The sequence below is a fragment of the Protopterus annectens genome, chromosome 14.part0 (genome assembly GCF_019279795.1).
Source record: "Protopterus annectens isolate FY-2018-M chromosome 14.part0, PAN1.0, whole genome shotgun sequence".
NCBI lineage: Eukaryota > Metazoa > Chordata > Ceratodontiformes > Protopteridae > Protopterus > Protopterus annectens.
The window spans coordinates 919,544,376-919,556,436 of record NC_056748.1 but is presented as its reverse complement, the minus strand read 5'-3'; the positions used below and the strand labels follow the sequence as shown (position 1 = coordinate 919,556,436).

Sequence of the window (12,061 nt, the reverse complement as noted above, 5' to 3'; positions counted from 1 at the left end):
GAGACCAAATTGCATATAAACATTCTAAAGGAAGTGAGGAACGAGTTTCAATCCATTTAAAACAGTTTTCACTAGTGGCGATTGCATTTCAGACGAACATGGCAGTTGCCGCAAGTACTGATCATAGTAGAGGAACATGGCTACTTACCTGTTGTACAGAGAGGCCATATGAGGTGTGGGAACAGGTGAGTCTTCCGACTTCACTTCCTCATTGCAGCACAGGGATTCCAGCACATGTTGGCCAACAGCTCATTCGATCAGTCTAGAGTCCTCAGCAGATGTGGTCCTAAATCCTCCAGTGGCGAAGAGATTTTTGACAATTGGGTCCCCTGACAGTGCTGCTGCTGTTTACACTTTCCCAGCACACTAGATACAGGCGCGAATTGCTTTGCCTGATCCCTCCTCAGGGAAGTAATCAGAGGTGCCTGCTGGCCCCAGCTGGGTCTCCTTTCATATACCCTCTATTTCCCCCCTAATGGCCCAAGGTTCCACTAAAAAGGAATTACTAGGTTGAGGACTCAACACTCCTAACACCTACAGCCTATCCTTGTAGTTTCCCACTAGTCTGAGTCTCTTTCAAGTATCCCCTTGGGTACTGGATCCCTAGGTCTGATTTTACATCCATTAGACTTCCTCTCTCAAAACTTCAAGACCGTTCATTAACAGATGGTTCTTCAATTCAAATTATTTGAAAACCATTCCAGGCCATCCCATTCAACATATCAATTCGCCTCCCCCCAAACCCTACTTTCAAAAATACCAGTGATTAGTAAAGGGTTTTCTATCTGAATAGCTTAAATCTTCTCCATTTCTGCTTCCAGTACCAGATGCCTGGCATTTCCCCGTCTCCTCCCTTTTCCAAGCAGGAACCAAGTTTTTCCGTCCAAACTACAGTTGGTGACTTCTTTCGACTGTACCTTTTCTTCTCGCTTTTGCTGCATTTATGGAAGAGTTTTTTCACCTTTGGTCTCCCAATTAAGGTCCCACACTTGCTCCATGGGACCTCGTGCCACTTTTGCGGTCCACTGGCAGGCGGAAGATTCCTTTAGAGCTTACTAAGTTTTCGCGGCTTTGATTTCGCAAATGCTTGGAAGATGACCCACTTCCTGGTGACTCTACCTTGGCTGGGAGGTGGGAACTGTAAGCACTCTTGATTACTTTTCGCTTGCGATTTTCACCGAGACCAATTCTCTTGGGATGAACCCCTCCTTCTTGCCAAGATTGGCAAATCATGCCAAACCAGCATACGAATTCGAGCATCTTCTTCCTCAACTATTCAACAAGGAAATTATATCACTTACCTTGGATATTTCACTGAATAGTATGGTTCTACCACCACCATAGGATAAAAGTTTTTCATAGGTCAGAGCAATAGCTCTGTGGCTTTCTCCTAAAAAGCGTAGCCTTCAGGTTCTAAGGTGTTTTCTTTTCTAAATGGATATCTAGCTGCATCTCTGCTGTCTGTGATCTTAATCACTTAGCAAGGGTTCCCAGGAAACATCAGGCTGTTCACTGGTCCCATTGTTTAGGGCTTTTTATTGGCATTTGTACTGCACCACTTGAATGTATCACACATTTTTATTTCTCACTACAAGTTTGGTCTGGTTTCTGGGAGCGGGCTTCCCTTTTGCCTACACTGTGCTCCGGCATGTCCTTCTTTAAGCCTGGGGATTATGTGTTGCTTTGTGGGGCTCCTGATCTATCATTGATAGGTGACTTGAATGCCCATCGGTTGATTTATGTACTTGGCATCTGTGTTATCCTACGTATTCATTCTTCATACCTTCCTCTGAGTCTCCCTACTGCTTGCAGATTGAGGAAAAGAGACTGGGGTTTCTCCCTCCCTAGTCTTATTAGAACCGTACTGAGCACATTGCAGCAAGCTCAGTCTGCCACAGGGGGTCAGAGATTTTGGAGCATCATGGGAAATGGAGGAGCTAGAGCCTTGGCTCCATCTGGTATTTTACGGCTTGGATCCAAGACCCTGGCGTGATGAACTGATGATGTGTGTCTCTTCAGTACCAGTTAGCTAAATCGCGTGGCCTCTATTTTTTGCAGGGGGGCAAGCCTCACTGCACTTCCACACCCCTGCTAAATAAATATACCAACTCCAAAAATCGTACTACCGTGAGGAAAATAGTAAATTTCCCATTCCGCACTCTATAGTGATCTCCATTCAAAGATTCAAAACTTCAGTCTTGTAAAGTGCTCTACCGTTTTGCAATTGAAGTTTTAGAGCACAAAACTTCAGTCTTATGGTCTCTACCGTTTGCAATTCGAAGTTTTGAAACTTCGAGTTAGTGAGGGGAATCCATACACACACACACAAGTGTGTGTGTCTTCTTCTCCCCTATATATATATATATATATATATATATATATATATATATATATATATATATATATATATGGGTCTACTTGAAATGGCCGACCTTTTCAGAATGTAAAAAACCACCACAAACGAGACTATTATGATCGAAACCATTAAAGTAATGCTTCCACCATACAAAAAAAAAACCCACAACAAAATCTTACCATCACGCTGCAAGTGTGTGTGTGTGTGTGTGTGTGTGTGTGTGTGTGTGTGTATATATATATATATATATATATATATATATATATATATATGTGTGTGTGTGTGTGTGTGTGTATATATATATATCTAGAGTGAGAGAAATATGTGCACAGAGATGTATAGATATAAAGATATAGATAGACTGATATTTTTAGATATATATAGATATAGCTATAGATAGATACAGATGTAGATGCAGATAGATATATAGATGTGTATATATGCACATACATGATATAACTGTTTATGTAGATACGTGTGTGTGTATATATGTGTATGCGTGTGTGTAATGTGTGTGTGTGTGTGTATATATATATATATATATATATATATATATATATATATATATATATATATGAGGAATGGAAGATAGAGTCGAGAGAGAGAGAATGACTGCTAACTCAACACCACCAGCCCCATGAAGGAAATGGAGAAAAAGCACTGATTGTGTTGTGTTTATGTGTGTACATAGATATGTATATCTATAGAGAGAAAGAGATTTATAGACTGCTACTAGGCTAACGACCCAAGGGGGCTTTCTAAGCCTACAATGATGTCTGTATTTGAACAGGGCATTGAGAGACAGGCATTTATAAGCTACCTCTGTCCATAAAGGACATGGGTGCCAGCCCCAGTATAAATATCCTATTCCTCATCCACTGGTTTAGTTTGCACTTTAACTGGGTAATAGACAAAACTCTGCTTCAAATGGATGGGAAGCCTGTTTCATAGGAGGAGTAGACTCTTGGCCACATCTGTCTCTACAACATGTTCTGTTTTTGTTACAGGCAAAATTTCGGTCCCTAGACCTTGTATTATTGGCTATTGTTTGACTTGCAAACATGTAGGAGATTAATAAGTCTGGGGTTTGCAGATGCCTTGTAAGCCAGGCATAGATCAGCAATCTGTAGGAGACTGAGTGGAGGGAAAGGGCTTTAAGGCACTCTGCAAGCGGCAAGTTTGTTATGCCTTGTATTCTTTTTGTAAGGAACCTCTGAGGTTGCTCTAGTTGTTGAATATGCCTGGTCAGGTACATACCAAAGGGAGCATTGTACTCTGATTGGTCTGATAAGGGTGCAGTACAGTGAGATAAGGACCTCTTTGGACCTAGATACCATGCCCTTAAGTAGAAGTTGCACAACATAAAGGATTTCCTCGCCACTGTGGTCATGTGGTGGTCAAAGGTAAGGCTGCTGTCTACATACGTACACAGATACCTGACCACTGGGTTGACTCTTAGGGGTGTATTAACAACATGGTAATTAGTCGGGATGGTTGACGTCTCAAAGTATACAGTTATGCATTTCTTAGCATTCAGTGCAAGACCATGGCTTTGGCACCATTTGTTGGTTAGAAATGGACCTTCTTGAAGAATGCTAGTGTCTGCAGGAGAGTTAATGATAACCTCCAGCTTGCAATCATCCACAAACTTGGTCAGCCGTAAATCTTCAGCATTTGCTTCCATTTCAAAGAAATAGATGTCAAAAAGGAGCGGGCCCAGTATTGAGGTGGCCTATCCTATTTTGACCTCTTGGGTCCTATCATTGAGCGGGTTTTCTATCTAGTGGGTGATAGAAATGTTTATCCCCAAGTTAGTGAGCTTGTCTGTGATGCCTTAGTGGGGCATTGTATCAAAAGTATTGGCCAGGTTGAGGTAGGCTGTGTGCACAGCCTTACCTTCATCCAGTGCTGTGATGACCTTCTCAGAAAGTCCACCAGATTTAATAGGCATGACCTTCCTTTAACAGAGCTGAACTATGATGGGTTCAACATTTGTAGGTTACCTGTGTCCTCATTAATTATGTCCATAATTATTCTTTTTCATGGCCTAACATATGAGGCTGGTAAGACTTGTGGGCCTATAGTTAACTGTATCAGTGGTTGGACCTCCTTTGTGCTGGGGAATGACAGTAGCCATCTTCCATTCCTTGGGGACAAGACCTGACTGAAGGCTTCAGTTGAATTCAGGTGGACCATAGAGGTCATGTTTCGTACTATTTATTAAACATCCTGGTATGTTATTGGGGCCCATCGATGCAGTGTTGTTGACCTTGGAAAGTGCATTGATGACCTGTTCCCTAGTAATAGTTGGGGGGATTATGGTATGTGGTATTTCATATGTCCTGTCAGAGTGGGGGGAGAAATTTGAGCTGAACCTATAAGCCAAAAGGATGGCAATTGCCTCCAGTTTAGTGTGGGTTATGCCATTTACAATAAGTTGTGTGCATTGTTGTATATTTCCCCTAAGGTTACAGGCATAGCTGTAGAAAGATTTTTGGTTGTCTTTTGCCTGAGAAGCTATTTTTTTTTTATTTAACCCTTGAAGTATTAATTAACCCTCTTTGCTTCCTGTTTAGTTTGGTCAGGGGATCTGTATCTATGTCTATCTATATCTGTCTGTGTATATGTATGTATATGTATATGTGTGTGTGTGTGTGTGTGTGTGTGTGTGTGTGTGTGTATGTATGTATGTGTGTAATATATATATATATATATAGCATATATGCGGCATATATATATATATATATATATATATATATATATATATATATATATCTTGATAGATACAGACATGTCTGTGTGTACGTAAATTAAAACTTGCTTATTTCTAGACAGTATTGTTTTATACTGCGCCGTTCTCTAACTTTTAATGACCCATATATCACTGAAGTGGGACAGCATTGTCTCTCACCAGGCCTTCTGATTCTCAAGCTATAATAAATGTATAGTTGAGTTATTTTCTACTGCAGCCTGTTTCGATTGCACAGTTGTGTAAATGTCTAACTTTTGCCCTTGACTCTTACAGGCCTCCTTCAAGTGACAAAGCAGCATGTAAGGATACCTGTGTTTGCTATGATTCGACCTCGTGGAGGAGACTTTCTTTATTCTGATCGAGAAGTTGAAGTTATGAAAGCAGATATACACCTAGCAAAGAGTCATGGGGTCGATGGTATTGTGTTTGGAGCATTGAGGGAGGATGGCAGAATAGATGCAGAACTCTGTTCAGAACTCCTAGGTATAGAGATGCATGCTTTTTTCATAAATTTATAACTTTTTAAATTTCAAGCTATGTTAAGTTGATGGAATTGTACAAAACATAAACCATTTGCTTTGATGTGACATAATAGTTTGTCTAGAAATACAGCCTTATAAACTCAGTTGACTTCATAAGCTAGTAATTCATCAGTCATGATTGCAATTGTACTGTGCATATATTGAAAGGCACTGAGATTTGAAGAAAAGATATTTAAAAAGATCCTTGATTGACACTTTTCTTGGCATTAACAGAAGGCCAGAATGATAAGCCATTCACCAGTAGTGGCAGCACTCATTAATATTTTGATAAATTACTGCATTCTGTTATTTTCTGTGCTACTAGTTGCATCTGGTTTTGTGATGACACACAGATGTAAACAACCTCATGCCCCTTGATTTCTTTTTTGGTGTCAATCTAGTAGATTTTGGTGAATTTGTGACTGTTTGTTCCCTTCTGTCTACAGTTATGTTGGTTGAACTGCTTTGTTTCTCTCAAGTCTTGTACATTGGCTGTTGACTATAAAAATGCAGTTTGTAAATTATCCCTAGTGTAGCTGAGTGCACAGTAATTCAGACATAAGTGTTCAGACTGCAATGCTTGTGATTTTAATGAAATGTCTCTGTATTACATGCATAGCTCGGCTTCATATTTGCCAGTTGCAGTCCGTGTACAAGGTGTGTAGGACTTAATTGTTGTTGCGCTAGGTTATGTACTTTGCATTAATCTCAAAGAAAGTCAGACAGTGCTCCCTTGTGGTTTTTACCTCTTCCTGGCTGCTTTCACTGCAGTTTGTTCCATGGGGTGAAAGCCAGGCATTCCAGGTCTAAGTGATAACCCTATGGTCCATTCATTCCTGTCCAGGTAGCCCAGTTGGCCCATTTATTCCTCAAAAGTAGGAGTTGGGTAGTAGGGAGTGAGCCAGCTTTCTAGTACTGTTGAGTGATCTACCACTCCCCCGGGTGGGGTACTCTCTTCCCTTATATTTGTATGAGCTCCACAGAATGCTACCTGCTGCATGGAGCATGCCTCCACATGCTGACCTGGCTATATACTCATCCTCAAGCTCCACAGGTGCAGTACCTATTGAACCTGCTAGCTGCCACTAAATTGTGAGCTAGTGCCCCTGCCTTTCTCCGAAATGGTTGCGCTACCATGGCTGCTCACTCTCACACTCTAGCCAGCTCCATCATGTACCTGAGTCTCTACTTGAAATCTGGTTACCTGGGCAGTAATCAGGGCTTTATTCATCTATGCTATTGCTGCTAGCTTTGTGCTACCTTGTTAATGGAAAATGTAGAAATGGGAACAGTGGTGGGCTTTCATCTCTTTTTCCCCCCACAACACACACACTGTTGCCATGATCCTACAAGAGGCTGTAGCTAGGCAATGTGGAGTGACAAGGTGGAGACTTAACCTGGAAGTTGTTAAATAGAGCTTTGATTACTTGGGCAGCTATTGTTTTGTCCAGACCAACACTGTTAATATTTCCTTGTTTACAATGCACTACTGTGGGAAAGGATACATGTATGAACATTAAAAGGAAGCCACTTCATTCTATATCACATGTTACAGAGTGATCCCGAAGATCCAGACAGTAGGCAGCAGTACTAAGGGAGGAAGTAATGCTTTGTATAAGACATCCATGTGGATTCTGGTGATTCCGAATTGTAGAGTATTAAGCACATGTGAGGAAAACAATGGGGAGCCACTCGAATAATCACTGGTATTTCCTAGTTATTGTATGAACATAAATGTAGCGTCCACTCTGTACAGCAGAGTTCTGCAGCTTACTCTTGGAGTAGACCCTGTTAACATGTCAAATGTTTGTGCAGGTGTATGTGCCAAAGAGCATTGACGGCTAGATATGCTCAAAATAGACATGCATGTAATGTGTATCTATTCACTAAATAACATTTTACTGTATTAAACATTTTTGTTTCTGTGTTAACTGTGATAATTAACTGAAGGATACAGTATAGCCACTGCCCAGAAACATATTGATATCCAGCATTGTAGAGGATAACATATTTAACTTACAAAATATACTTCTCATGTAATAAACAATTTGAGTTTCATTAATAAACATACAGTAGCAAATAATTAGAACTGTATGCACAATAAAAAAAATAATTGCATTGAATTAAAACACAGTGAAATAGCCTAATTAGCAAACTGTTCACATATAAGAGCTACACTTGCAAAAAAAAATGTATGTATTTATCCAGCCATTGGCAATGGAACTACAAGATGAGTAGCTGCAGTTAGAAAAAGTCTGGGATACAAGATTTGAATATAATTTATATAGAGAGGGTACCAGACTGTTGAAGCACATCAGATTAGAGGAAGGCAGTGAAGCCACCAAAAAGTGAAGTAGCCTTTTATGTAAACCCAGTAAAATGAAGACTTCTGTTGCCAGACATATTAACAGTAGCTGAGGGTATTGAGGAAGAAAGCCAGTCTGATTGGTGATAGATGTAAAAGTGTAGATATTATTATCTAGAAGGATGGCTAGTATGCAAGGCCCAATACTGATAACTTATGGGTGGTGAACTGAGGGAACTGAGCAGTCTGTGTAAATCAAGTCCTATTGGGTATGAAATTTAAGGAAGTGATGAGTATCAATTTTGGAGCGAATATATAGCCAGGTTTGAGTGAAGGGACAAAGATTAGGTTCTTAAACAGTAATGTTAATAAATCTGAATACTTTATGGTCAGTAGCCAGTTGGCTATATGGAGAGTTTACCAGTGATATTCGTATTTAGGAACAAAGAGGATGAACCTGCAAAATTTGTTGGAGGCAGCATGAATGTAGTGTTGATTATTGAAGAAAGTATTACTACAAGTAGACAAAGACTGAATGACACCCTTACTAGTAGTTGCTCTGGACAAGTGGAGTAAGAAGGCTAGAGGGTCTATGACTGGCAAAAAGAGTACATTTGATTTTAGATTTGAGGAGATCTAAGTAAACGTTTTTGACTAGTGAAACATTGATATTGACACCTGTGCTTTTAAAGGAAGAAACTCTTTAAATGTAGAGATTAAAAATAGAAGAGCATAGCTGGGGAAGATTAATTTTAGTGTAGCCTTAGTATCAGAGTAGATTTTCTTAGACTTAATTCAGTCTAGAAGTAGATGTTTATTATTTGGCAAGTAAAGGAGATTATCTAACTTGAACAGTTCAGAGATTATTCAAATGGGAAGCAGTGAATCTGAAAATAACCCTATTAACATCTAGTATAAGGTTGTACAAGTGAAGGTCAGAGGGAAGAGAGTGAGTTAAAACCAACAGAAGAGAACAGAGCCTTTGGGAAATGCTTGAGCACAAAGACAAAGAAAAGCTGACTTTTTTATGAAAAACCTATCGAGAAAGGAAAGTTGAACCAGGAAGTGACTGTAGAAAAGAAACGTATGAAACGCATTGTTCCACTGAGAGAAGACCATGTCAAATGCTTTGGGCAAGTGTTAAAAAGTAAGTACTAGTAAGTGGGGTTTTATCTGTAAAAGTGAGAATTAAGTCCATTAATGCAAGGAATGCTGTCTGTGTACCCCAACCTTGGGTAAAACCATGTTGGTGTCTATAGAGAATGTGCTCTCAATTGAGTTAGTTGGTTGTTGTAAACCATTAGTCAGAGAAAGGATGGGAGTTTATGAAATTTATTTTGACCTAAATACTGTGTTAAATGTAAGAGACTTCTTAATGTAGTCCCCCCCCCCCCCCCATAATTTGCAGAACTCGAGGAATATAACATCTGATCTGATGTTGTCATTTTTATTCACTCCTCAACTGTTGCTTTCCAATCCAGTTCTTTGACCAAACTCGGCCGCTGCTTCCAGCTCGTGGAACACTAAAACTCTCCCTTTACCCATAATGCCCTAGTTACCTGACATACACCAGGTCTCGTTTGCTTGCTTAGTGTACAGATGTGGTTGCTGGTAACTCTCTAGTGAGTATTATTAAAATATGAAACAAGGATGCACAATCTAAGTGCATCTGTTGCTTAGGCCCGTCTCATCTTGATTCTGACTATGAGATATGTAAGGCATTTAATTCACAGGTCTTGATAGATAGAAAAAAACAAGTTAATTCCAAATCTGCTTCAACAGCCTGTGGGTCTCAAACCTCCAAAAGAGTTGGTAAAAATGGAGATTCTCTCTTTAAAGAATCAAGAAAAAGACATCCAGATCCTTCTACTTCTACAGCACCTGTAGCTGAACCTCCTGTCAAAGTAGTGAAAATATCGGATCAGCCAGCTTTGGATCTGAGACCCAGATCAGAAGAATCTCCCCAGATCCGGTTACCTCAACTTCTGCCAAATTTGATCTCTTCTCAGCTTCCCTTCCCGTTTTTGGAAAAGTCTCCAAGACACTATTCAGGATGATCTTCCACAATCTCATCCATTCATTGTTGAGTCTGATAGAAGCTGATGTACAGGATAATGAGGAAGGTCCTCAGGACACATATTGAAATGGAGGTTCTTATGGTTCCAAACCCATTGGGTCTGGAAACCCTTGTCAGTACCACTCTCCCATTGTTAGCTACTTCTCCAATCTGAACTTTGGTTTCGGGGCCATCTGATCTGATAGTCCCAGAGTTGTCATCCTCATATCTGAAATATGTTGGCATCTTTGACTCAGATGGTGTCTCTGAGTGGTCCAGTGCCAAGAACTTAAGAGCCGGACTCTTGGAGCTATAGCATCTGCACCTGCTCCAGGGTGTTTTGAATGGACGTTGAAGCTGTCGGAGCCGTCTCTGCCCCTTGGAGCTAGATAGCTCAACTCCTACTCCTTCTTCGAGTAGTTTGCCTTCAGGGCAGAGGGAGTCGACAGTCCATAAGCATGCCTTATCAGATCTGTTGGTGACCTTTTCTACAAGGCATTCTACTTCTGAGGTAGTGGAGAGACCTTTCTCTGTTCCCAGAGATTAGACTTCTCTTTTCTCTTTGATTCAGAGTACACAATTCCATTTGATTCTGCGTCAAGACACTCTATCAGATGTTCTTTGTGTTTCACTGTTGCAGTCATCACATTTGGGTTATCCCTGCCAGGGTAGCCCTCAGCCGGCACGAATACCAGAGACTTAGTATTTCTGCATCAGTTGCTGTCGCTTCAGGACTGACGTCAGGTCGTCAATAGCATAAAGTAAGGCAGCAGACACCATTACATCTGTCTTTCTTTCCACGGAGCCTGAAGCAGAAGCAGTTCACATGAGTGCCAGTTGGCCACTACCTGAGTTTCGTCTTCCAAACTGAAGCTGAAGTCTTCTAAAGCTAAGTACCCCATTGGGGATCCTTTTTTCTCAAACAGACTTCTTTCGCATCTACCGTTATTTCAAAAACTACCAACTTTCTACGGTCCAGGGTACGAACCACACCCAAGAAACTGAGGACCCAATCTCAGGCACCTGCTTCCTTGCCTCGGTCTCAAATGCGTAAAATGGCAGAAGACCTTATGCTGAACAGGGGAAGCCAAGCTACCCCTTCCAAAAGAGAGTTCTGTCCCCAGTAGTTTTGTCTGAACAGGGGTCTGATGACTCTGCATCTGAATATGAAGACATATAACCCCTCCCTGCTTATGAGGATTCTGATACAGAGGACTCCATTCCTTCAACCTCTCCCCCAAGGACTTTTCCTTTGAGGAAACCCCTCATACCTTAAGGGAGCATTTCCAGTGGGAATGTCAGGACTTCTCTGTCTAAAAAGAGACTCAGGGAATTCTTAGATCTTCCACAGCACAGACCCCTGGCCATTCCCCCAGTCCTGATGCCGCCGCCGCCGCCGCCGGGTTAGGACTCATGTTTTCCTGGAATCTAGTTGGACTCCTGACACCCTCCCTCCTGCACCCAGAAAACCTAATAGATATTAGAGTCCCTGACTCTCACAAATTTCTTTTTAAAAATCCTACTGCTGACCCTGAGGTAATTTCTCAAGGGCCTAAAGGAATTAAAGCAACCTCTGCTAAGAATCTCACCCCCTCCGATAGGGATTCCCGAGTACTAGACAGATGGGGTAAAAAAGTATACACTTCTGCTACTCGTTATCAGAGCACTAAATTGCCAGTTCCATATGTTAAAATTTCAGCAACATACCTTGGAACTCCTCAAACAAAAAGTGCCTTCCTTTCCTGCTTGTGCAGAATCTAGAGAGTTACAAGAGTTAATGCATTCTGCAAGTCAAGTAACTAAACACACCTTGCACTGGGGTTTTGACACCCTAGAAGCTTCTTGCAGGGCAGCAGTCACCGGTTCTGTCCTTAGAAGGCATGCATGGCTTAAGGAACAGCCCTTACCAGACAAAGTTAAATCTAAATTGTTGGATGCACCCTTGCACAAAGACAACTTATTTGGCACTAAGGCAAAGGAGGTCTTAAAAAAGATGGAAGAAAAACCTAAATCTATGCAGTTAAGGATTTCTTACAGGTCCAGCCACCCAGGTTCCCGTTGCATTTTGCCC

At 41.0% G+C, this 12,061-nt stretch overlaps 1 protein-coding gene across 3 annotated transcripts in view; it reads left to right on the top strand.

Moving 5' to 3' along the window:
• The window catches only part of CUTC (cutC copper transporter), a 720,869-nt gene that overhangs the window by 357,680 nt on the left and 351,128 nt on the right, over positions 1–12,061 (top strand). For all 3 annotated transcript variants that reach the window (XM_044056718.1, XM_044056716.1, XM_044056717.1), the window contains one exon: positions 5,382–5,591. In XM_044056718.1, coding sequence (XP_043912653.1) covers positions 5,382–5,591 — 210 coding nt within the window. The remainder of the gene's footprint in view (positions 1–5,381; positions 5,592–12,061) is intronic.